This window comes from Podarcis filfolensis (genome assembly GCF_964270895.1).
Source record: "Podarcis filfolensis genome assembly, chromosome: 16".
Taxonomy (NCBI): Eukaryota; Metazoa; Chordata; class Lepidosauria; order Squamata; family Lacertidae; genus Podarcis; species Podarcis filfolensis.
In genome coordinates, this window is record NC_139620.1 from 26,307,438 (window position 1) to 26,334,501 (window position 27,064).

Consider the following 27,064-nt stretch of genomic DNA (forward strand, 5'->3'; position numbering starts at 1 on the left):
TGGGAGCCATGAAGACTGACGACACGTCACAGCAGGAATGCCACTCCTAACTTCCTGGGGTGTCCCCGAAGCTCACAGCCCTCCTTCTCCCCCTCTCCCGAATTCTGGGCGATTTGTGGATGCTTCTGCACCAAGGTCGGACCAGCCAGTCTGGAAGAACCTCTTCAGGCTGGGCTCTGGGTTCCTTGAGCAGGGCTGGAGCCAAACCCCTCCTTCTTCCACTGCCTCCTGCCAAACCACCTGCTCCAGGGCTACAAAAGCCTTAAGCACCTCTTGCTGCAGGACCCAGGAAGACAGGGCTTGCTCCTGGCAGCCTTTAGAGAGGAGAGTAGCAGCCACCCTTGGTGATCATGCCAGGACGGAGCCACGCCTGTTAGGAGGACTTCAGGCATCCCAAGGAGAGAGGAAGCAGAGATCTCAGTTACACATTAGACATCGTGGAAGCCCAGGGAGACCCACGCAAGCTTATCATTAACTTGGCGGCGCTGCCAGGCGATATAAAGCCGAGAGCAAGAGAAGGGCAAGAGGCACCCAAAGCGGCAGGATGGCAACCACACCGACAACCGCGGCCATGACCACGGCAGCCCCGGAGGAGGGGCTGGCCATCAACAACCCTGCAGACATCTCTGTCATTGTCCTTTACTTCTTGATAGTGCTGGCGGTGGGAATATGGGTAGGTCTCCTTGACTTTTCTCGCGTGCGTTTTATTTGGCCATCCGACCTCTTGCTTAAGAGACCTCAGAGGAAGGAGAGCCCACAACCTCCTGAGTTTCTACTGCGTTTGCAATTATATGCCACCTTTTCCTCCAAGGAGCTCAAGAGGGTGTCCCACAGCTCTCCCCCTCCTCATTTTGTCCTCACAACAACCCTGTGAGGGAGGTTAGGCCGAGAGGCCGTGTGCGGCCCTCAGGGTCGGCTTCATGGCTGAGTGGGGATTCGAATCCTGGTCTCCCAGGTCCTAGTCTGACACTCTAACCACGACGCCACACAGGTGTAGTGCCACCAGCATCATTGCTGGACACCAGGAATCTCTGGGGCAGAAAGTAGAAGGTGGCAAGAAATTGCTTTTTTGTTTTGTTTTTTGGAGGGGTGGATTTGACATGTAAAATTAAAGGTGCTTTAAGGTTGCCACCTTGCATTCCTGGCAGGTGATTCTGGAAGGGTGTTTATTATGGAGTTTATTACGGATCCGGCCCAATCACCTTCTCAATCCGGCCAGTGGACGGTCCGGGAATCAGTGTGTTTTTTCATGAGTAGAATGTGTCCTTTTATTTAAAATGCGTCTCTGGGTTATTTGTGGAGCCTGCCTGGTGTTTTTACATAAGTAGAATGTGTGCGTTTATCTAAAGTGCTTTTATTTTAAATTTGTGGGGCATAGGAATTTGTTCATTATTTTTTTTCAAAATATAGTCCGGCCCCTCACAAGGGCTGAGGGACAGTGGACTGGCCCCCCTGCTGAAAAAGTTTGCTGACCCCTGGTCTACATCGACCTCAGAATACCAGCCTGTGTTTCACATCCCTTTAAACCAGATTTTCCTTTTCTGGAGCAAACCTGCTAAGTTTAAAAAACACAAGCCTCTGCTTTGTCACCAAGGTGTGTGTGTATGAAATCTCCTCTCCCTGCTTGTAGGGTTAACCCCTTCCTCGCAGGGCAAGAGGTCAGGGTTGCCTGAGGCGGGGATGAAGGAAATGGAGCCACCAGAAAGTGGCTCAGGGCCAAAATGTCTGAGAGAGGCCTCAGGAAAGAGCAGGGAGGGTGAGACGGGAGGCTGAGGACAGCGATAGGAACAGATGCAGGGAGGGGAGGCTGGTCAGAAGCGGCAATGCCAGCCGCTGGAAGCCACAGGAGAGGAGAGGGCTCCTGTTCTCAGGCCCTGCTTTTGGGCTTTCCAGAGACACTTGTTTATTGCATTTAAATCCCACCTTCTTCTCCAAGGAGCAGTAAGTGGCAGGTATGATTCTTCCCTCATTCAATCCCCTGGTTGGCAGGTTAGACTGAGAGGCTGCGACCGGCCCCCCAAGGTCACACTCAGTGACCTTTGAACTCTGGTTTCCCAGCTCCTGGTCTGACGCTCTAACCACTACACCACACTGCCTCTCACATTGGCACCTGGCTGGCCACTGTGAGAACAGGATGCTGGCTTGCCCCAGCAACCTCTTCTTCTTCCCAAATGGGGCACTGCCCCACTAGCCTCCTCCTGTCCTTAGCCAGCCGCCCCCCCAGAACTGCCTGCCTCCTTCCTTACACCCAGGCTACAGCCTGTCAGTTTCCTCCTCTTCCTCAGTCTCAGAGTTGCCCCTTGTAGAGGAGGGAGGAGGAGAAGGAATCCTAGAATTGTAGAGTTGGAAGGGACCCCGAGGGTCATCTAGTCCAACCCCCTGCAATGCAGAAATCCCAACACGCAGTTTGAAACCATACCAGACTCAGCTTAGCTTTGTAAATGTGCTAGCAGTTTTATTGCTTCACCCTTCAGCTTAGGAAGAGAATGGGGCAAGACAAGAAGGAGCTGGCTTTGGCTTCTGCTGCCAGTCTCCTGTGCCCTAGCAGTCCAAAGGGATACACCAGCCGCCACTCGATAGAGCGATGTTGTTTGGGGTGATGGAAGAGAGCAGCCTGGCCTGGCCAGAGCTCCCAGGAAGGCTGTGGGTGTGCAGCATTTTTAAACTTTCTGGCCGTTTGGAATCTGCACCCGAGGGAGAAGCAGCAAGTGTGATCTGTCCCAAGGTTCTGCACAAAGAGGTCCCCTGATACCTTTGCTGCCCTCCAGAGACTGCAGCATGCAGCGGTAGCTCCCTGGCAGTGCCTGCACTTGGGCTTGGGTAGCTCAGCTGAACCCATTCAAAGTTTTCCCTAGCCAGGGCAAATGGAAGCATGTCTGCAACCTAGGTTTGAGTGCATCAGGGTGGCTGAGAGGTCTCATGGCCAGGGGACGGGGGAAAGGTGGCTAGATGAGCTTTTTTATGGCAGCAGAAAGAGCGACAAAAAGGGGAACAGCTTGATTTTTGCCACAAAGGGTGCTGCTGCTGGCTCCTTATTGCAGGCTCCTTATCCCCAATGCTTGTGGCTATTTTAGCAGAGATACAACAGGCACTCTGCACATGTTCAGTGGCGACACTCACCTTGATTACTTATTCACGGCATGTGTGGATGACAAATGGAAGCTAGCGCCACAGGCTTAAACAGAACAGATGTATAACTTTGCAATCAATTAATGTATTTGAACAGCCGCTCCCTCTCCCTAGAGAGCTGTAGTTCAGGGAGAACGATGAGCAGAGAGTTGACATCACCTTCCCAGACTAAAATTATCAGGATTCTTTGCTGGTGGTATTAAACTGATACTCATTTGTAATGTTGATGAATGGTGTATAGCAAGCTTTCAAGGACTGGGCAAATTCCCTTTTTTTGCAGGGGATAGGAGGACCAGTTCCTGACTGTTATATGCAGTGAGGGGCCATTATTTCCCCTGAGGACTTTCCTCCTTTTATCCTCACAACAACCTGTGAAGTAGGTTAGGCTGAGAGGCAGTTCCTGGCCCAAGGCCACACTCAGTGAGCTTCATGCCCAAGAGGGGATTTGAACCCTGTTCTCTCCCTGGTCTCAATGCAGCACTTTAACTGCACTGCCTCTCAAAGTAGGTTGCCAACGCTTTTCCTGCCTCTGCTCTTGTGCCTGGCAGAAGGTTTTATCATTTTTCTCCTTGCCCGATGCACAGAAAACCTTCCATTCTTATGATTTGCAAATTAATAATAATATCACACCCTTGCACTGAAAAACTCCCAGTGCAGCTGTGTAATAATGCACCAGGTGATGCCTTTCCTGGGCTGTAGAGAAGTGAAAAGAGCTTCACTTGTGAAACGTCTGTCTGATGGACAACCCTTATAAAGTTTCAGAAGCAGAACCAGTGGAAGGAGGTGCAGGAGCCAAGTTGACTTGATGACTGGCTCCCCAGGACCCGGGTGGGGCAGGTCAGGGTGTCTGATTCTGGCAGTGTGTGGCAATGGCTTTCAGGGTCCTTGGACTGTCTGAACTCCTTCAGAGCTGTGCAGAAGTCCAGAAGAGCCTCGAAGAGCCCAGGACTCCCCTCTCCGAAGCAACCTTCTCTAGTATGGAGTACCTTCAGATGTTTTGGACTACAATTCCCATCAGCCTTAGCATCCCATGGCTATCCAGGAGTTGTTTTTCAAAGCATCTGGGCAAGGCTGCTCTTAAGGAAGACGGGCAGGTGTCCGGAGGGATGGGCTAAAAACCCGAGGAGGGTTTTGAATACGAAACCACTGAGAAAACTGCAAGGCAAGGCTGTGCTTGCTGGCTTGATTTTGTCTGAGGTCAAAGAGAGTCTCATTGTACCAGGAAGCCAAGGTGCCTGTTCCCTTGCCCTGGCTGCCCCCACGCCACACTTAACATCTACCTGGATATGCAGATGCCAGTGTGAGAGTAGGCTTCTTGCATTCCAAAGCAGGAACGGGCAGAACATGCGGGTCAAGTTATATATATATATATCACCAGGAAATACGGAGTGCTAGAAAATCCCATTGCTCTTGCAAGGGGAATGGCTTGCCTTTTCCCTCTCTTCCAGAAACCATGAGGTCTAGAGGCATGCTTGCTCTTTTTAAAATGAAGAGAAAGCTAGGCTCTCCACAGGAGGTAGTTGCTTCTGAGGTGGAAAGCCACATTTCACAACTCGGATCCAGCTGTTGCACAGGCTAGTGATTTATTTGGGTGTGTACTGCGTTGTGTTTGCTGGTTTCTAGGACACGTATGGTGTGTGGTCTAAACCACTGAGCCTCTTGGGCTTGCTGATCAGAAGGTCAGCGGTTCAAATCCCTGTGATGGGGTGAGTTTCTGCACGCTCTAGCTTTTGTCACTGTGTTCCGTTGTGCCAGAAGTGGTTTAGTCCTGCTGGCCACAGGACCCGGAAAACTGTCGGTGGACAAACGCCAGCTCCCTCAGCCTGAAAGTGAGAGGAGCGTAACAACCCCATAGTTGCCTTTGACTGGACTTAACCATCCAGGGGTCCTTTACCTTTTTACCTTGCTGGTTTCTGTGGACACACAATGGCCGTGCCACAATTGTATGAGGAGGAGGAGCAGCAAAAATAGTCCTTTTGCTTGGTTGCTTTCTCTTTCCGGGAGGCTAACACCGATTCTCGTCTCCCATTTGCAGTGCAGAATGAAAGATGGGCTCAAGGCATGCTATGGGTCTGCCGAGGTGGGGCAGGGCACCCTATGCCAAAAAGCTACATCGAGCACCAGGCTAGGTAGACCAGTTGCTCAGAATCTGTTGAAGGCATTTTCCCATGTGCATGGGCAAATGCCAACAGTCTCCTGAGGAATTTTGTGAAGATGTAGATGCATAAACACACACACACACACACACACACACACACACACACACACACACACATTTTGTAACAAATATTATTTATATTTATTGAATTATTGCTAGAATGTATGCCCTGTCCTTCCAGGGCACCAAGCAGACACACTATTTAAAAGCAAAACCAGTCTAAAACACTGAAAGCATTCTAAAAACAATTACAATTAAGAACATCTCAAAGCAGTTTCAGTTCAAATGGAACGTATTACAAATTCTCCACTTTGGGGGTACGAAGCCATGACCATCATTTATGCCGGTGTTTCCCAAACTTGGGTCTCCACCTGTTTTTGGACTACAATTCCCATCATCCCTGACCACTGGTCCTGCTAGCTAGGGATGATGGGAGTTGTAGTCCAAAAACAGCTGGGAAGTTTGGGAAACCTCCTGGTTTAGGTGATCGTCAATGTTCCTTGGCGGATCTCTGAGTTTTGAGACATTTCAAGGCCATCCAACAAACACATCTCTGGTCCATAGGAAGTGCCATAATGTAGATTAAATGACATTTTTTATTTTAAAAATGATGCAAGACATGGCCTTCCCGGAGTAGCCCCTTCCCTGCCCATATGACTATGCATTGTAAGGGGTTAGGCTAGATGACCCATGGGCCCCTTCCAATGCTTCAATTCTATGACTATGCCATGCCCTATAGTGCATGATGGGTGTAAACAGAGAGACTACTATGCCAACCTCTGCCAGCCTGGTGGTGCCCTCCAGATTCTTTGGACCACAACTCTCGCCAGTTCCAGCCAGCATGGGCGAACAGCGCTGGGTCTGAGCACACCTATGTTGTCTGAGGGCAGCTGTAATCCAAAGCACTTGGAGGGAGCCCCACCAGGCCCTGGTGACGACTGCCCTCTGCCCCAACTAGCGGCAGTTCTGTATGACACTTAGGGTGGTGCCAGGAGGAACTGCCAGTCTGGACAAGCCTCAGGTGGCACGTTGCCCACGGACGACGTTCTCATTCATTTACCCCCATCATGGTTTCATTGGGAAAGGCTTGGCGGAAGGCCTGTTGGAGTCTGTTGCCACCGAAACAATGGTGAGCCTTGATTGCGCCTAATAAATCTGTGCCACGAATGAACATGAATATAATCGCTGTCAAGTTGCCTGCAGTGCTTCCGGGATGGTGCTGCATAAACAGCAGCTCGGGGATGCCAGTTTGTTTGTTTGGTGAAGCATCAAAGGGATAACTGAATGCCAGGCTTTCTCCTTCCGGATCTGACTCCATTCTGAATCCTGCTCCCAACATTTCTCTTCCATTGTTCATGGGAGCAGTGCTTTTTTCTGGGGTGGGGGGACGCAGCGGTACGCATACCCCTAAACATTTTGTGAATTTTTGTACTTTTCTCCATGTACACTGGTACTTCGGTTTAAGAACTTAATTTGTTCTGGGGGTCCATTCTTAACCTGAAACTGTTCTTAACCTGAAGCACCACTTTAGCTAATGGGGCCTCCTGCTGCCGCTACACCTCCGCTGTGCGATTTCTGTTCTCATCCTGAAGCAAAGTTTTTAACCTGAGGCACTATTTCTGGGTTAGCGGAGTCTGTAACCTGAAGCGTCTGTAACCCGAAGTACCACTGTTACTGTGTTTATTTCCCACGATTTGAACTATAAAATGGTGATTTTCTTGAGTCAAAATGAGAGTACCCCTAAATATTTTTTTTACAAAAAAATCACTGCATGGGAGGTCTTTTGCAAGCCGTTTCTGGGATGCGTCTCATGGGCTTAACACTTGGAACTCCAGAGACATTATGAGGATAACCTGATAGTTTTATTTCTGGCAGGCTTAAGACAGAATCAACTTTTCGCGGTGGATTTGTACCCGCTGGGTCAATACTCCAAGCAGGCCCAATGAAATCAGCGGACAAGTTAAGGTCAAGGGGTTGCAGCCAGCTGATGTTACTCCAGAGCAGACCCATTGAAATTAGGGGACCTAGATCGATCACATCCATTAATTTCAACAGGCATGCCCTGAGCATCACCAATATTGGACACAGCTCATAATCGACATAGGAGCCAATGTGGTTTAAGGGTTAGAGTGTTGGACTGTGACCTGGGAAACGGGTTCGAATCCACACTCAGCCATGTTTTCTGGGCCTGTCGCTGCCTCTTTCAGCCCAGCCTATCTCACAGGGTTGCTGTGAGGACGAGATGGGGAGGAGGAGAGCCATGTACACCGCCTTGAGCTCTTTGGAAGAAAACGTGGTCCATAAACAAAATAAGCAATGTTTTGTCAAAGTTTTGATGCTCACTGACGTCAATGGATTTAAATTAGAATTAGGGTTCCTTAAACCCACTGATCTGAATGTGACCACTCACTGGATATCATCCTTTGGCCAGATGTCCTTTTCAATATATTATTAATTTATTACATTTATTCCCTGACCCTCCTCCAAAAGAAGCCCAGGGCAGAAAACAATACGTGAGAAAGCAATTTAAAAAACCACCTTAAAGCCAATTCTAGTATAGAGGTGGACTGGGAAAGATCTCCACTTAAAAGGCTGATTGGAAGAGGAAAGTCTTTGGCAGGCACCAAAAAGACAACAGGGGAGGCGCCTGTCTAATATTCATGGGGAAGAGAGTTCCAAAGGACAGGTGCCACCACACAAAAGGCTCGGTTCCTACATTGTGCAGAAGAGACCTCCCAATAAGATGGTATCTGCAGGAGGCCCTCGCCTTGATTGGATATGTAAGCGGTAAGATGCTCTTTCAGGCATCCTGGTCCCATGTTGTCCTGGGCTCTATACACCAGAACCAGCACCTTGAATTTAGTAGGTTAATGTGTTGGCAATATCCTTCCCTAGTGAGCTGCCACATTTTGCAGCATCTGCTGCTTCCAGACAACCTCAAGGGCAGCCCCACAAAGAGCACATTTCAGTAATGAGCTTCTCAATGCATAGGGGATAGTTGTCAGGCTATATTATATGGTTGGTGTCAGGGAACTGACATCGGAGCGAGAGGCGGAGGCAAGGCTCCCAAGCGATGCTGGAGAAGGGCCCAGCAGGGAGAGAGGCAACTCATCGGCTGGGGAAGGAAATCAATGTAACACCAGGGATAAAGGGGGGCAGATGGGCTCCAGGACTCCTCGCCGGAGACCAACGGGGAGAGCACGGGTCCTCCGCTACCCACACCCACCCTGCGCAGAAGACTTCCGCGCAGGGAAAGTAGGCGTAGACTTGGCGTCAAAGAACTTCTTTGCTGGAAGAAGTTCAAGAAACGCCCACTGACGGATTCTGCTAGCGACTGAACAGCCACGAAGTGAATGGCTGTCCAGACAGAAAAGGTTTAACCAGGCAACCTAGCCTAGAGTGGCGGTAACTTACGCACGAGCAACCCCTAAAACCATTACAGTTGGTAACTCTAATTGCATCTCCTCTTCTCTCTTCCTTAGGCCATGTATTCAACAAACCGCGGGACAGTTGGGGGATTCTTCTTAGCAGGCCGGAGCATGGTCTGGTGGCCGGTAAGTTGTGTCTAAAGAGCCAGCTCCCCTGAAAAACAGCCCCTTTCCTTTTCCTCCAAAAGGACCACAGGCTGAATCTACTCTATCTGCCCTTTCCGATTTTGCAAATTGCAGACTGAAACAGAGAACCATATCCTCTGAAAGGGATGCTCCTCTGAATTTTGCAATGCGGTTCTCCAGACAAGTAAACGTGTACAAAATTGCACCTGCTTGGGTAAAGCGTGCATAGAACGGTATATGTTCACGAAAAGAACATGAAAAAAGTATATTAGGGGGACATTGCTTTGCAAAAAATGTGTAGATTAGGCAAAATGTTGGCCATTAGGAGAAATTTGTGCTAAAATGCAGGTGAGTTTTCATGAGGATTTTTTAAAAGCAAACTGATAGGGAAATGTGGAGAAGAGACTGGGGAAAAACAGGAAACCAAGAGAAACTGAAATTTTGCAGTCCAAAGCAGTGTGGGGAAGGGGGAAACCAGATTGGCAAAGGTTTGCCTATGCAAAGCTTTGCTGCTGCTGGCTATTGGTGGATGGTGGAGGGGAAAGACTCTCTCTGCTCCTTTGCCAGCCCTTATTGCACCAGGGCTCCTGAGGATAGACTGTGGGGGAGCAGGGCAGCGGCTGTTCTGTCGCCTGGTGCATGACTCACCTTCCAATGAGGTGCCCAGTGAGGTGAAGAGAAAGAGCTTGTTCCTTCAGAAAGCAGAAGCTGTCCTTCTTACCTGATGCTCCCTTGGAGGGGAAAGATCTCAGGATCAAAGTAGAAAAAGGAACAGCTCATTCTTTGCCAGTGTGAGCAGGAAAGGGGGGATGAAATAAATATCTTATATATAATGTTAAGTTGTGGGTGAACATATCAGACGACACAGCGATTCTTCAAACAGCTCTTGTTTATTCACAGGCCAGAACAGAACTGAACTGAAGGGTTCAGTCAGCCTGCTTATATAGAGCTCCAGTACAACGTAACTGTAACAATTTCCTAAAACTATCCAATCACTGAACGTCACTTTCGATCCCTTATTTGCATAACTATCTACAGTATCCCCCTGCTGGCCCAGGGTGAGAACTTCAGTACATAACATATATTTTCTTCTCACTCAACTTTTGGCCAAGTCTCATCAGTCTTATTTGTTTGCTGAAAAACAGGTTTATTATGTGTTTGTTTGTGTTAGTGTGTGTGTGTGTGTGTGTGTGTTGCTCTAAGTGGCTTATGTCCGGAATACGTTGGTGTAAAACAGACCTGCAAAGCAGGCAGATTCATACAATACAAATACAAGAGTGACACATTTTAAAAGAAGGATGAGTGGGGGGAAATTCGGGGGGTGGAGGTGCATTCGTGGTGGCCTGTCGACACACCATTCCTCTATTAGTACTTCTGCGGTGTCTGCTCGATATTATTTCTGTCCAGAGGGGCCCTCGTGTACAATGGTGCAACAAAGGCTGGACAAAAAAAATAAGTTGGAATATTTGCAGCATGAAAAGGGATGGGCTTTCAGCAAGCAGTGCACCAATTGCAAATGAAGCAGCCTGGCTTCCCAGAAACTACTGCAGGTGCAAATCAGTATTGAAAGTGGGATTGCATATACCGTAAATGTCCCCAACATCGTTCTGTGCAAAAACTGCCCTGAATGCACAAGGAGAAGAGGTGTCTGGAGTGGCTCAAAGGCTTCACTGTGTCCCCTGTGTGACGCTGGCTCTTTTAAAATACAGTGGTACCTTGGGTTAAGTACCGTATTTTTTGCTCTATTAGACTCACTTTTTCGCTCCTAAAAAGTAAGGGGAAATGTGTGTGCGTCTTATGGAGCGAATGCAGGCTGCGCAGCTATCCCAGAAGCCAGAACAGCTGCTTTCACTGTGCAGCGATCCCTCTTGCTGTTCTGGCTTCTGGGATTCAGAATTTTTTTTCTTGTTTTCCTCCTCCAAAAACTAGGTGTGTCTTATGGTCTGGTGCGTCTTATAGAGCGAAAAATACGGTACTTAATTCATTCCGGAGGTCTGTTCTTAACATGAAACTGTTCTTAACCTGAAGCACCACTTTAGCTAATGGGGCCTCCCACTGCTGCTGTGCTGCCGCCACCTGATTACTGTTCTCATCCTGAAGCAAAGTTCTTAATCCGAGGTACTACAGTGGTACCTCGGGTTACATACGTGTCAGGTTACATACGCTTCAGGTTACAGACTCCGCTAACCCAGAAATAGTGCTTCAGGTTAAGAACTTTGCTTCAGGATAAGAACAGAAATTGTGCTTCGGCGGCGCAGCAGCAGCAGTGGTGCTTCAGGTTAAAAACAGTTTCAGGTTAAGTACGGATCTCCGGAACGAATTAAGTACTTAACCCGAGGTACCACTGTATTTCTGGGTTAGCGTAGTCTGTAACTGGAAGTGTATGTAACCTAAGGTACCACTGTATAGTGTTACGGCAGTGGCTTTCAACCACTGTGGCACCCTGGGATGCCTTCAGTGGTGGTTTGGTGCTCTGTGGGCAGCACCAGCCTCCGTCCTTCCTTCCTTCTCTTCCTCCTCTGATGCTCCCTCATGTCTCTGTCTCCAGAGGCTCACACAGCTGTTTGTTGCAGCGGCCCTGGCTACAAGTTCTCCAGGCGAATGGTGCCTCTGAGACCAGCCAGGGGTTCTTGGTTGCTGGGAGCTGAGGCAGCACTGGAGATAGTAAGCAAGCAGGCGAGGATTCCTGAGGAAAGGAGAGAGAGGAGAAGGGGCTGAGGGAACCCTCCACAAGGGAGGGTGTCCATAAAAGGGGTGAGGGGCTGCCAGCTCTGCAGGTGAGGGGTGACATAACTGGGCACCTGAGCCCCATAGGGGAGCCACAGAAAGATGTAGTTGGTCAAGGGAGCCATGGACTCAAACCTCTGGGTTTGCGTGAAAACTTCTGGGTTAAGGGAAGCGTGGAGCAAGTCTGAGAAATGGTAAAAGCTCCCCTTTTCTTCAGATGCCAGGCTATCGTGTTGTGTCTGAATGCCTCAGCCTTCTCTTTGATGGAGATATCCATCTGCTAGAAGTCCGTTCCAAGCAGAATTGCAGAGACATGGAATCCATTGTGGTTAATCATTTTCCCGGGAAAGCATTCCTAATTACCCGGCATTAGCCTTAATCATTAATTGAAGGGAAACTGAAAGAGAGAGAGAAGAAGCTGCCCTTGCCCTTCCCTATCCTGGAGGCTTAAAGATGGAGAACAAGACACTTTGCGGATTAAAACCAGAGGGGAACTCCCCCACTGAATGAAGCCAAACAGGACAGTGCAGGCAAAGTGTTGCAAGCCAACCTGCCCTCACACGAACGCTGGCTCTTAAAATGGTGACAACAGCTGCCTTGTAAAGAAGCAACTCTGTCTAGGTCAACCAAGGAACAATCGCCAAATGGGTGTCGGCACGAGCTCTGCTTCCATTGCTTGTACGCTGGGTGGTGAGGCTGTGGGAGGAAATAATAAGAATAAGAATTTATCATTTATCATTTATCATTTATCATTTATCATTTATCATTTATCATTTATCATTTATCATTTATCATTTATCATTTATCATTTATCCCCCACCCATCTGGCTGGGTTTCCCCAGCCACTCTGGGCGGCTTCCCACACAATATTAAAATACAGCAATGCATCAAACATTAAAAGCTTTCCTAGACAGGGCTGCCTTCAGATGTCGTCTAAAAGTCTGGTAGTTGTTTTTCTCTTTGACATCTGGTGGGAGGGCGTTCCACAGGGCCGGTGCCACTACTGAGAAGGCCCTCTGTCTGGTTCCCTGTAACCTCGCTTCTCGCAGTGAGGGAACCGCCAAAAGGCCCTCGGTGCTGGACCTCAGTGTCCGGGTAGAACGATGGGGGTGGAGACGCTCCTTCAGATATACTGGACCAAGGCCTGCAGGAGGCAAACTCCCAGGACCATTGGAGCTCCTGCAGTCCATTTTTATTCAGATGCAGGGCCTGCCCTGACAGACCGCTTGTGGCGCTCGAGCCACGCTGTCTCACCGTTGGGCTGGCCGCTGGCCCTGGTTGTGGTCCATGGACCCTGGGAGGTCCTCATGTTGCTTTCCCCTGGAAGAGGGCTAGGCATTGGGTCCAATTCTGCCTCTGGGGATGTGAGGCTGAGGTCCAAAGGTGGTGCAAAAGCAGCAGATCTATGCATTTAAACTGCAGTCATGTCCGATGTGTTAATGCTGCTGGAATCCATGTGGGGAATTCCAGTCTCCAACCCACAAAAGTTTATGATGTGTGTCATATGGAGCCGCAAGGGATTTTGCATACACTCCAACATTTCTCCGATGAAAATAGGGACGTCCTATTCCATAATAAATAGTAGTAATAATTTTATTATTTATACTCCGCCCATGTGACTGGGTTCTCCACAGCCACTCTGGGCGGCTTCCAACATATATAGACACATAATAAAACATGAAACATTAAAAAAAACTTCCCTATACAGGGGTGTCTTCTAAAGGTTGTGCAGTTACTTATCTCTTCGGCTCAGGGGTCACGTAATTCCATACCCTCCAATGAAAATAGGGACGTCCTAAGGAAAAGTGGGACATTCTGGGATCAAATCAGAAACCGGGACGGCTTCTGTATATCCAGGGTTGTCCCTGGAAAATGGGGAAAATGGGGACACTAGGAGGGTCTGGTTTTGTTGCCCCATACCTAAGTGACTCCCAGCCCACCCTCCTCCCTCAGGCTAAAGGACATCTCTCCTTTCTGCTTCCAGATTGGTGCCTCTCTGTTTGCCAGCAACATTGGGAGCGGCCATTTTGTAGGCCTGGCCGGGACAGGGGCAGCCGCTGGGATCGCGATCGGGGGCTTCGAGTGGAACGTAAGTGCCTTTGATTCCGTGGCTTTGGAAAATAGCAGTTACCAGTTTATTTTTGGGTCCTTCACATTTTTAACCCTTCTTGCCTGGGGATGGTTTTTTCTTTTTCTTTTAAACCTGCTTATCAAAAATGTTGCTCTTCCGGTGGGCGGGCAGGAAAATCCCGTCACATTCCTGGATTCCATGTTTTTGAGCGCATGCCATGCTGGCTTGGGGTGATGGGAGCTGTGATCCAACAACGCCTCAGGGGTCATGTCTTCATCCCTGGTTTTTGGAGAACCCAGATCAGGCCCTGATCAGGTGTGTGTGGCGTAACTAGGCTCCCCAGGGGCAAGATGTCTCCTGATGTGTTGGCATGTGTCTCAGCATCCTGGCAAGATGCACCCAACCTCAGTGGGAAAAAGATAACGCTCCATCTTTATCACTAGAGGCCCCAGTGATCTCTGTGGCTAGAAAAGATTTCCACCGGCTTTGGCTGCCACGCCTGCTGCCACCATTCCTGGACCAGGGTAGCCTGATCAGAGTGGTCCATGCATTGGAGACCTCTAGCCTTGCTTACTGTGATGCACTTTTTGTGGGCTGATGTTGGCAATGAGGGCAGAATGTGACAGCCAAGCACCCACAGGTGGACTTAGGACAGTTGAAATATACTCAGAGTCGCAAAGTGATTTCATGCTCTTTATTCAGCTCATAGAGGTGAAGAGGAATGAATGAAAGTCCCCTCAAAGTATCTGCTTTATATACATTATTTACACAATGGGCTGCACATGATTGGCTAATTCTGGAATTCTACTGTAAGCCAATCAGGTTGTGGATTCACTTCTATTTGGAGCATGATTGGGTGGTTCCTGCCAACCAATCATACTGCTGCACTGTTCTAGGACCAATCAGACTGCTGCATTCTGAATCCTATTGTTCTAGGACCAATCAGACTGCTGCAGTTTGGATCCTATTCAACTCAGTACATAACAACAGTGTGACTGGTTCTCCTGCACAGGGCACTGAGCCAAGGGGGCACCTCCCCAGCTCTTTCCCAATGCCTAGTAAGTGTTTGCTTTGGAAGGGTCCTAAATTCCCCCACCCTCCTTCCTAAAGCCTAGTTGGTGCTTGCCCAGCTTTGGGAAGGAGACGGGAGGGTTCCAGGACCTTCCCAGAGCCTTCACACCTCCTTTCCAAAGCCCAGTGCCTCACTTAACCAGCTTTGGGAAGGTGGCACGAGATCTGGGGTGTGCGTCAAGGTGCCATATTAGCAAGGCCCACCCCTGCAAGCACCACACAGCTCATAGGAGAGAGCTACACTGGCTGCCAATTTGCTACAAAGTTCAAGATCCTTTGTAAGGACTTCATGAGCCCAAAGTACCTATGGGCTGCCTGATTCCTTACTCCCCACCACAGTCACTGAGATCCTCTGAAGGGCGCCGCTGGCAGTCCCCCAATCTTCCTGAGGTTCGGGTGGCCTATACTAGGGACTGAACCTTTAATGTGGTAGGGCCTGTCCTGTGGAACTCCTTGCCACCAGAACTCATCTGGCTGGAGTCGTTTTTGTTTTCCTTCAAAGTGCATTGCTCAGACAGGACTTTGGCCCATTACCACTCAGGTTTTGTGGCTATGCTGCTGATGCTTTTCCTGCAAAAACCTTGTGTACCACTTTGCCACAATTTCTGTGTAAGTGCAGTCTGTAAATATTTGGATAAACAAATGCATCAACAAAAACTTTCCATGTGTTCCAGGCTCTGGTGATGGTGGTCATTCTGGGCTGGATGTTTGTCCCCATCTACATCAAGGCCGGAGTAAGTCCACAACAGGGGCGATTTGGCTTCCTCATTCGCGGCTCCTGTGCTTGTCTTATTTTCTGCATATCACTGGGGGTGGGACGCCCAGGCTAAGGGAAGAGGGAAGGGGTTTGCAGGAGATCTGCCTGGCAGCGCCTGGTGTTCTCAGCAAAAGGAGCTCTCACTGGGCTGCTGGGTAATTATTGACAGGTCTGCTTTTGTGTGTTCATCCACACATCCCCAATTGCCACTGCTTCCTTTTCATGGGTAATGGCTTTGTGTGAAGTTCCTCAGCTGGGATTTACATCTGCAGTTTCTAGGGCCCACTTTTGCCAGCTTCCATATTTACTGGGAGGCTGAGCCAAGCCTGGCCAGGCCACGCACCCCTGGCCCAGTGCTCTTCTGCTTCCTCTAGTTGCTCCAAACGCCTGACCTTTTCTTCCTCCTCCTTGCAGGTGGTGACAATGCCAGAGTACCTGCGGAAACGGTTTGGGGGGAAGCGCATTCAAATCTACCTTTCCGTCCTCTCTCTCTTCCTGTACATCTTCACTAAGATCTCAGTAAGTGGAACCATGGATCCAGCATCCTTTCCCTCACCCAGACTATCTTTTTACTTTTTAAGCTCTGTGTGCAAGGATGCTTTTGTTGTTGTCCTAGTGCTTTCCCCATGGAAAACTGCATTTTACAACTGAATCAGACGCGGGTGGCGCTGTGGGTTAAACCACAGAGCCTAGGGCTTGCCAATCAGAAGTTTGGCGGTTTGAATCCCCGCGATGGGGTGAGCTCCCATTGCTTGGTCCCTGCTCCTGCCAACCTAGCAGTTCCAAAGCACGTCAAGTGCAAGTAGATAAATAGGCACCACTCCGGCGGGAAGGTAAACGGCGTTTCCGTGCGCTGCTCTGGTTTCGCCAGAAGCGGCTTAGTCATGCTGGCCACATGACCCGGAAGCTGTACACCGGCTCCCTCAGCCAGTAAAGCGAGATAAATGCCGCAACCCCAGAGTCGTCTGCGACTGGACCTAATGGTCAGGGGTCCCTTTCCCTTTACCCGAGCAAACAGTCATCGTGTTTTCTATGGATTGCATTTGTTTCAATTCAGAAGTAAAATGAGGGTTTTTCCAGGGAAAATGCCAGGGCAAAAACCACACTGGGACACAAAGATTTAAAGCGCAGACCTGTGTCTGGAAAGTGTGGTGCAAAAGGAAGTCTGGGTGAGCCCTAGGCGTGAAGGGAAAACAACATATACATCATATAATGTTAAACACACACCCGTTACTGCTTCTGGTTGCCCTATAAGCTCCCCATTGGAAGATCGGCTCTAGGGCATGTCTGACGTTTTGGGCTACAAATCCCACCAGTCCCTGCTATCATAGTTGCATGGGCTGGGGCTGGTGGGATCTGTAGTCCAAAAGCTTCTGGAAGGCACCAGGCTGGGACAGGCTGCTGTGAAGCCAGAAGAAATAATGGGAATCATGGGAAATAATGGACATCATGGGAAATAACGTATCATGAGGTAAAAACCTGACAGCATCTCTTCCTGCTTGCTGTATGAAGCATTATTCAGCCTGCACACAGTAAAAACCCATTTAAAGCGCATGTCCCGTCCCCCACAAGTCCTGGGAACTGTTGTTTGTTAAGGCTTCTGAGAACTGTAGCTCCAGGAGGGGCAAGCTACAGTTCCCAGGATTCTTTGGGGGGGAAGCTTTATGCTTTAAATGTATGGCATGTCTGCAGCCTCAAGAGGAAGGAGGGGCTTTTGGGATTTCACAGCCCACCAGACTGGAGGCCACAGGGCACCTTCCTTCACTCCTGCCCCCTCCTTTGCAGCTGCTGCCTGGTGGGGTGGGGGCAACCGCTGGCCAGTTCTTTCCCTGCAGTTGCCATGTGAGGCTACTCTTTGCCCTCATGGGCAACAGCTGAGAGATAATCATACAAATTAGCCCGAAAGGCCAGGCCTTTTGCCCTCCGTCTCCGCCAAGGCGGCAATAATCCATCTCTATCAGGGTTACTAATTAATCTGTAATGGGGCAGGGAAAAGGTCTGCAGCAACCTGCGCCCCCCTTTCCTTGCACTTCAGCACCAGTGGCAATCTTGGCATCCTGGGACAGAAATGAACCGCTTTCTTTTAAAGTAGAAACTCATTGCAGAACCATTACTCAAGTTCTGTTTTAAAAGTTATAATTTGTCTAACATACAGTGTTCAAAGGATTCTAGTGATTGTCCTTGCACACAACAACCTGGTACGGTAGGTCTGTCTTATTATGATTTCCACTCATACTGCAGATGGCGAAACAGAGGCTGAGAGAGGGGGAGTGACTTGCCTAAAGCCATTTTGAGAGTTCATGGAAGACATGGCCTAGGAGCAGGGAACGTCTCCCTAACCCTTGTTTTTCAGCCTCACCTCTCCTCCATCTGCAGTCGGCAGCAATAATACCAACCTACCTTGCAAGGTCGTTGTAAGGGTGCTGGGTGGTAGAATATGTGTCAACCCACAAGCAAGTCCCACTGAGTCCAATGAGGGCTTACTCCCAAGTAAAGCAGCCTGATCAGAGAGCACGTGAATGTCGGAGCTGCTTGCTGGTGGCATCAACGTGACCTTGCCGGCAGCCACTGTTTCCAGTTGATTAGCGCGTGGCTCTGTGGAGGTGATTCCTGCCTAAGGTGAAGTTTAGTAGTCGGGGAGAGGCGATAAAGCCTTAATGGGGGCCGTAAAAGACACTTAATGAAGATATCAGATGTAGTTGAGCTGGATCTCCAGTGGGAAAGCCTTGGGGAGCCGCCTTCTTAAAGAGCTTCAATAATGAACAGCCTGCAGGATAGTTTTTATAGTTTATGTAAGATGCGGAAGTGACAGGCATCTCTTGTGCCTAAGGGTCATAAATGATCACTTGGTTTTGAGGAGGAACTCTTTCCCAGGGAGGAAACGGATAAAGCTTTGAGGCTAGAGGCAGAAAACTGAAACACTGCCATGTGCTTGCCATGCTGGTTAATGTGGGGCCTGGCTTTGGGTGTTTCCAGGGGTGGGTGTTCATACCATCACTGCCAGGTGGCCCCCTAAGGCCCAGATTCCTAGCTTTCATTTCTTTGTTTTGAACTGCTCACTCCTATCCGACATTTTGCAACCGAAATGATTCATCTCTCATCACTTTGACTATGTGGCACCTCTCCTCAAATCCACACCTGACATTCTTTGATTGATAAGATAGATTTTATTAAAATGTCCCCGTGCTGCTGACTTTCTCTCTGCCCCTGGATCCACCCTTTCTCTCTTCTGAGTATAAATACTCAACATCAGGGGTGGGTCTTCACACGGGGGGGGGGGGGGGAGGGGACACTATAAATAAGTCAGAAATTAAATTGTTATAACAAAAGGAAAAAAACACTATGGAAAATCACTTGGATTTTTTTTTCTCTCTCTCTTGCGCCAACTGGTGTTGCATGTTTATAACACATTCAAAATGCTGTTTCTTGACTAATGTAGCTGAGTCCCAGGTTATGTTGATGCTAGTAGGCAACCAGCAGGTAATCGGGATTGCAGGACTGTAGCTCATGGTAACCCACTTCCAGGTGAGGAGGATGTTCAACAAACTCTCTGTGTTTGTTGGTGAAACTCCCGGGAGCACTTGCAACCTGGCCCTGTGTGCATAGTTAAACTATGGAACTCATTCCTACAGGAGGCAGTGATGGCCACCAACTTAGATGGCTTTAAGAGAATGCGACAAATTCGTGGAGGAGAGATGTTGATGGCCACTAGCCTTGATGGCTATGTTCTGGATCCTTGTGGGTGCATGGTTACCCATTACCACCACTGCTTAAAAACACTGCTCCTCCTGTTCTGTTTCAGGCAGATATATTTTCTGGTGCGATCTTCATCAAGGAAGCTATGGGGCTGAATATTTATGTGGCCATCATTATCCTGCTCACCATTACAGCCCTTTATACCATCACAGGTGAGTCTTTGGGTTCAGAGGGTCTACCTCCTTCCCTGTCCATTAAAGATAATAAGCTGCTGAAGTTGCAAATCCCATCCCGGGTGGGATTAGTGTCTGTGTGTGTGGTTTGGGAGCTGCACGGCCAGGGAAAAAACAATGCTATCCAGGGTTGTAAAGACTGCAGAGAGAATAATTGGGTGCACTCTTCCCACCTTAGATCAAATCTATGCTGCCAGGTGCCATAAGAAAGCAGCAGAGATAGCGCAGGATAGTACGCACCCAGGAAATGATCTCTTTCAGCTTCTGCCTTCTGGAAGAAGGTATAGGGTTATAAAGGCCAGGACTAGCTGCCTGAGAAACAGTTTCTACGCAAATGCAATTCTGGTTCTAAACGCAGCATAAGGGGTCTCTATAGTATAGTGTATTTTAAAATGGGGTTTTAGAGTTTTTAGGGGTTTTTGAATGTTTTATGTAGTTTTTATGTAGTTTTATGTAGTTTTTATGTAGTTTTATGTAGTTTTTATGTAGTTTTATGTAGTTTTTCAATTTCATTGTTCTACATGGGACAGTGACAATAAAGACATCGTATATCGTATATTGTAGGGAGAGAGAAAGGCTGCCTCTAGCCTTGAGTCACATGTGACCATCTCCCTGTGTGTCTTGAGCCCGAGAGAGAGAGAGAGAGAGAGAGAGAGAGAGAGAGAGGTGTATTCTCTTGCCAAAGCAAGATGAGAAAAGCCTTAGCTTTGGCAAATAGGTAAAGGCAGTGATGCTAGGGAAGGGGTCCCTCTCCCTCAGAGGAATCAGGAGATGTTCTCCTCCTCACACTGCCCTATTGCTCTTTCTACCCTTTTGGCTCTTAGGAGGACTTGCGGCCGTCATCTACACGGACACATTGCAAACTTTAATTATGCTGGTGGGGTCCATCATCCTGACCGTCTTTGGTAAGCAGACAACACAAAGGAAAGGTTGAATGTGTCACTGAAAAGTCTACTCAGTATTGATCCGGAGTAGATTCTGGTGTATAGTTAGCAGAGTAAAAACTTAAACACGTTGCAGGATTCCCAAAAAATAGACTAGAGGCAATTAATATTACATCCAGCAGAGCTTTACTGCTACTGGAAGGCAAATGAGCATAACGGTCACAAATCCAATACATTCAGGACTGGCACTGTCCATTAGAAATCCAGTTGCAGCAGACTTAACTTAAACTTGCAATAGCTTATAATAAGTCTAAACCTTAACACTATATACAGAACACCACACCAGAAGGGAAAAAGATAGAAAGAGAAATTGAAACCCAGGCTCATTCTGGCCTCTTATTATTATAGTCAGCATGACCTTGAGAGAAGAGATAAAAGAACCAGTTTAAACCAGCCGTACTCAGCTTCTCTGAAGGAATCACCCAAACATCATGAAGCTTCTTTCACACAGAGAAGCTTCCCGAACCCTCTTGAATTTAGTAGAATAGGAAAGATCTCTACACATCAGATCAATACTTTCTGTACTAAGAAATGCAAACTGACAGAAGCATCACCTGCCGGAGCCACCATTATTTTGCCGTGTGCGCTTGTGAGCAGTTAAACAAACCCCTCATCAGATGCTACAAGAAATTTCAGGTGACACAGCCTGGCTGTAACTCAGATGAGTGCCCTTGCCTTAAATGAAAGGAGACCATTCGGTACTCGCCTGTAAAAGGGTTTTCTCACGCGTATGGGAGCTGATGGCAGGAATGGGCATTCAGACCCCACCTGGTGGTCACAGGCAAAATTGCACTAAAAACAAATCTCTTCAAATCTCTTGTAAAGCTTCTGAATTCAGTTTGGAATTCAGTTTTCATTATGACAAGCCGCAGAAGCAGTGCTGGATTAAACCCTGTGGAGGCCCCTAGGCAGTCAAAATCTCAGGGACACCACCCCACAACTCAAATGATCTCCTTATAGGTTTCTGATTTGACCCATCAACAATTTTAATACAGCAGTTTCATTACACAATATTATTTTGATCGATTGTCACAGGGCCCCTAAAAGGTGTGGGCCCATAGGTCGGTGCCTACTCTGCCTGTTTGGTAATCTGGCACTGCGAAAGAGGACAGGACCAACAACACAAAGGTAACCCATTAAGAGGTAAGAGACTCTCTGCAGCTAGACAAACAGACATGCTCAGAAAAAGGTATATAGGCAGCATCAAAAATAAGCCATGTATACCATCAGCCCGTATATGCCTGGGAAATCCCTTTTACAGGTGAGTTCCAAACAATCTTTCCCCCAGGCATATGGAGCAGGTGGCAACACCAGGGCTTACCAAAGCTCACTGATCTACAAAAGGTGGGCTCTGAAAAACTAAACAGGTGAACACAAATAAAATCAGCCTGGAAACAAAGTAGGAAAGAAGTAGAGACCCTGAGAGAGTAACAGAAGGCACGACTTTTGGTGCAGGCAAAGCACAGAAACTGAATTCCAAAGGAGGGAGGGGCTTGACAGGTGATTGATTTTGCTTGCAGTTTTGCCTGTGACCACTAGGTGGAGGCTGAACATCCATTCTTGCCATCAGTTCTATATGCCGGCTGGGGAGGGAATGCAGGTTACTTATCTGTGAACTTGAGAGAGTTCATCCCTCCGCCCCTCAGCTTCCCTGTACAATCAATTCAACAAGTGAAAATTCAAGTGGAGATTTATCATCAAGCGCATACAGCACACAAACACCACAGTCATCATGAGGACTGGCAATTTCCTTTTCTCAGTGGCAACTGAGAATCTCTCAATGCCAGATCCACTATTTCTTACCCCTTGGAAATCAGCTGCGAATGTCTGGGGGGAGGGAGACCACATGCACCATTAAAGAAGCCCAGCCTCCCCTGAACTGGGATGTGGATGTCTCTGTGCCTGCCTGGCACACATGTGTGTGAGTGAACTGGTACCTTACAAGGACTGTCAACTTTCCCCAGCATTTGAAGAAGTCGGAGGATATGAGGAATTCGTGCACAAGTACATGAATGCGATCCCGCAGGTTGTAAATTCCAGTATCCCCGAAAAATGCTACACACCCCGTCCAGATTCGTTCCAGATATTCCGGGATCCCATCAACGGTGATTTGCCATGGCCGGGACTCATCTTTGGCCTGAGCATCCTGGGCCTCTGGTACTGGTGCACAGATCAGGTATGGTGGAGATGAGTCTTGGGTCCTCAGGTCCACTCTGAAGGGGAGGGGTGATGGTGGCACCTAGCTCCTGCTCAGATTCTGTCTGCAGTGGATATTTCTGCAGCAATGTGTGGTCAGCACTTCCCTCCTGTACTTCCCAGAGAAGAGGGAGACAGTATAGATTTAAAACAGCGGTTTGCAGAAGGTGCAGAGGGGAGAAGCTGGGAAACATTGGGAGAGGAGCAGGAAGAAGACGCACCAGGGGAGAGACAGCTGACAGACTCAGTGTCTTTAGAAAGCATTCCAGATCCCCCATCTCCCAGGACCTGGCGGGCATTGAAAGGAAGAGAACAGAAAGCTCAGGTGCAGAAAACACAGATCAGTCAACGCAGGGATGACGTAGAGTAGGAGAGACAGAGGGGATGGGGCTTTGCTCAGAGCAACGCCATTATCCAAGAGAGACTGCATTTCTACATCTCTCTCTGTGAATATTGAATAAAAGACACTGGTAAGAGCTTCTTGTTTCTCCGTTACTGGCGGACTGCTGTGAGGGAGGGGGATCGGATTCCCTGAAGCATGACATGTGTAGCGCTTTGTTTTCCATAGGCTGAGTACTGAGACATTTGATTTCAGATGCAGAGATGCTAACTAGTAGTGAACAGAACTCTTAGGTAGTGGTGTAACGTAACGAGGGGGTGTCAGAGGGGCAGTGGCCCTGGGCACGGATTTTTGAGGGGGCATGAAGTAGGTGCCCCCCCCACAGGTGCCCACAGCGCAGCCCGGCCCTCCTCTTCCAGTGTCAGAGGCACCAATACTCGCAAAGAGGAGCACACTAAAGGGTGTGTTTAAAATATTCACGTCTAAGTTGCTTCCAAAGTTTCCTACTTTCCTTAGCATAGAAAGAAACCACGGGTTTGGTAAGTAGGGTTCACATGGTGGAAAAGAACAAAGCGTTTAGTAGCCCTTTCTCCCAAGGTGAGGGGCTGTGACCTAGCTGAGCCTAGCAGGACAGCTTATTCTATGGTCTTAACCCCTTCATGCATTAATTAGAGTTAAGCATGTTGATTATATGAGCCTGGATATATCCTGCAGGCTGAACTGGGAACTTCTGCAAAGCAGATGCTCTACCTCTGAGCAGAAGTCCTCCTCTGAAGTAAAAATTCACCACACAAGCAACCGATAAGCCCACGCCACCCCAAGGAGCCTGCTCTGAAGTCAAGATTAGCCTGATTGGCTGCTCACTTTCCTCTCCATTCCTCTCCGGTAGGTCATTGTCCAGCGGTGCCTCTCAGGCAAGAACATGTCCCATGTCAAGGCTGGCTGCATCATGTGTGGTTACCTGAAGCTGATGCCCATGTTCCTGATTGTCATGCCAGGCATGATCAGTCGAATTTTGTACACAGGTGAGATGAGACCTCCAGCCTCGTCCTCCCGTCTCCATCCGTGGCAGAGTCCATTCAGAGTGTGGCTTTTCCATCCATCCCCTCAAAGGGTGGTGCCCACTGGGAATCCTGTTCATCTCGGATGGTGCACTCAGGATATCTCAGCCCACCCCACCCCCCAAGTAAGGTGCCCCTCTTTTTCTCTTTCCTGCAGATACGGTGGCTTGTGTCGTTCCTGAAACGTGTCTTGCGGAATGTGGGACGCCAGTTGGCTGTTCAAACATCGCCTACCCAAGGATGGTGGTCAAGCTGATGCCAAACGGTGAGATGCTTCACTTGTGCTCTGGCTGTTAGGAGGGGGCTGGGAAGTGGTGGACTGGAGGGAAAAACCCAACACGACAGCAAAGCACAGGTGCAGGGTGGGTAATGACACCTGCATCGTTTTGTAAGAATTAATCTGCATGGCTTTGGCTGCTGGGGGTTGTGTTCCCACAGAGTCAGGGCAAACAAGACTGTCAGGGCAAGAGTGGAGAAAGTGAGGGTGCTTTAGGAAAGGTGGGGACAAGCACTGCCCACCTGCGTGACTTAACTAAGCTAGAGCAATGAGTGTCCCAGCCAATAAAGCAGCTGGAGAAGTGCTGGGCTGAGTGCTGGAAGAGTCAATCAGAACCCTGGGAAGGCAAGAGCCAGAACAGATCAGAGAGGTGCTTTGTTTCCGCCCCCCCCCCCAAATAACTTTTATTCAAAATTAAAACAAAACATATTATCCAGAAACAAATCATCCTTATTTTTCCCCCATTTTTCCTCCCTCCCACACAAAACCCACCCACCCCCCGACTTCCCTCAGTTCCAGTCTTTGATTTCTCTAAAAATGCTGTTTTCTGCATGTTACACAGTTGTATAAATCCTCAAACTATTTAGCTGATTATTATCAATAAAAAGTTTGTGAATGTTTATTCAAAACCAGCCAAGGAGTCCAGTTCGCTTTGTTGTATCTTCAAATGCTTTGTAAAGGGTTCCCATTCATCCTAAAGTCACAGTTATCCTTGTTCCGTAGCTTATATGTCAGTTTTGCCACTTCTGCATAGTCCATCAATTTTTCTTGCCATGATTCTTTAGTTGGGGTTTCTTCAGTCTTCCATCCTTGTGCTACCAGAACTCTTGCGGCCGTTGTCGCATACATGAAGATGTTTTTCAACTTTTTTGGCAGGTCTTTCCCTACAATCCCTAATAAAAATGCTTCAGGTTTTTAAACAAATGTTAAATGGAACATTTTCTTCAATTCGTTGTATATCATTTCCCAAATTTTTAAAATTACATTACAATCCCACCACATATGATAAAATGTCCCCTCCTTTTCCTTACACTTCCAACATATATTTGAACTAGTTTTGTACATTTTCCCTAACTGCACTGGTTTGTGTACCATTTGTAGATCAGAGAGGTGCTTTGGCAGCAGCAGCAGCATATAACTGGAAAGCAATGCACTCCTTGGCTCCGCCCTCCATCCGCTAACCTCTCCAGTTACCTGTGGAAGTAGTGGCTGCAGAACATGCCACCCAGGAGCTGGCAGTCCAGGGGTGCCAAGCAGTAGCATGATTTCCGTGCCACCTCGGGCGGGGGGGGGGGTCTGTTTCTCCGACCCCTAGGTATGCCTTTGCCACTTACCCAGGGGCAGAGCTTGGGGTCTCAAACTTCAGTGGTGTTCTGTGTGATGCCCAATTTGGCTCCCACTGCCTCTCATGCTCCGTTCTAAAACACAGTTGTGGCGCCCCCTACAGTGTCTCCGAGGCTCTGTGCCCAGTGCTAGTGGAGTAGGGGCACAGGGGCAGTTGCCCTGGCACAACATTGTTAGGGGGCAAAAAAAACTGACACCCAGTGCTGCCTCGATACAGCTACATGCTTCCATAACTGAAAACAGCTTCTCCATGCAAACCCGGAAGTGACTTCTCCGGACAAAGAAACGACTCTTCTTTTCTTATCTCTGTGGCTGCAATCACCTGGATGATGCAGACACCATCCGTTTCCCTCCCTCCAATGTGGCCCGGGGTCCTGGCAACCCATGTTATGCCACTGCCCAATGCGACTGGTCGTGCTCCTTTAAAGCCACCTCTGACTTGCCCCCGTGCTTCTCTCCCTCTTGTGTTTCAGGATTGCGAGGCCTAATGCTGTCTGTCATGCTGGCGTCTCTGATGAGCTCCCTCACCTCTATCTTCAACAGTGCCAGCACGCTCTTCACCATGGACATCTACACTAAAATACGTGCGGGAGCGAAAGAGCAGGAGCTCATGATAGTGGGCAGGTGATGATGACAAGTAGGAATGACTATTATGTGCTCTCTGCAAGTTGAAACTTTGCCTGGGACCTGTGAGACCACCAAGGGGAACCTCACCCAGCCTTCCACCTGACCTGGAGGTTTTGAACTACAACTCCCATGAGCCCCCTTTTCATACGACCATGCTAGCAGGGGCTGGTAGGAGCCATAGCCTGAAACAGCTGCAAGGTGCACCAAATTGGGGAAGGTTGGCCTCATCTGATGGACAGCCCAGGCCCCAGCCTCATTACCCAGATAGATAGTGTTCATTGGGGCTGGCTCCCAAGAAAAGTGGTGCCTGCAGCTGCAGCCTTAGTCTGGTTCCTGCCCTCTATCTGAAGACTCACAACCTAAGGATTTAAAGGTTTTTACAGGATGCCCAGCTTCTCTTTCCATAGACATATACTCAGCATCCGGTTTGACAAAGAGTTCTGGAGGACGAGTTTGCTCGCTGCTTGGTGACATTTTTGTTGACCCTCAATGCAACGCTTGGGTCAGCACCCAGGGCCAGATTCCGTGTCTAACTAACAGCAGTGAATCAGCAAGAGGTTAACCATACAGGGTGCAGTACGCAAGTAGATTTGAATCTCAAATGGCCCACCTTCTCCCAAGGATCTGTCCAACAGCTGCTTGGCAGCAGAACAGACTTCGTTGGCAGGTTTTTAAACAGGGATTGGATGGCTGTCTGCCAGGGATTCTTGGTCCCTTCCAACTCTACAGTTCTAGGATTCTAGAGGCAGAAGTGGTCCAGGCACCCTTCTGTTCATTAACATATTCCAGGAGTGACAATACGACAAATTGTTTGTTTGTTTATTTCATTTCCATCCCACCTTTTCCTCCAAGGATCTCAGAGTGGCATATATGGTCTCC

At 48.6% G+C, this 27,064-nt stretch overlaps 1 protein-coding gene across 1 annotated transcript in view; it reads left to right on the top strand.

The window, feature by feature from the left end:
* Positions 1–280: 280 nt before the first annotated feature.
* The window catches only part of LOC310751117 (sodium/glucose cotransporter 1-like), a 34,165-nt gene continuing 7,381 nt past the window's right edge, over positions 281–27,064 (top strand). The window contains exons 1-11 of the mRNA XM_083590160.1: positions 281–673; positions 8,770–8,841; positions 13,553–13,657; positions 15,385–15,444; positions 15,882–15,986; positions 19,270–19,375; positions 20,221–20,301; positions 22,305–22,516; positions 23,766–23,901; positions 24,095–24,202; positions 26,032–26,182. Of these exons, the coding sequence (XP_083446286.1) occupies positions 545–673; positions 8,770–8,841; positions 13,553–13,657; positions 15,385–15,444; positions 15,882–15,986; positions 19,270–19,375; positions 20,221–20,301; positions 22,305–22,516; positions 23,766–23,901; positions 24,095–24,202; positions 26,032–26,182 (1,265 nt within the window). The 5' untranslated portion in view covers positions 281–544. The remainder of the gene's footprint in view (positions 674–8,769; positions 8,842–13,552; positions 13,658–15,384; positions 15,445–15,881; positions 15,987–19,269; positions 19,376–20,220; positions 20,302–22,304; positions 22,517–23,765; positions 23,902–24,094; positions 24,203–26,031; positions 26,183–27,064) is intronic.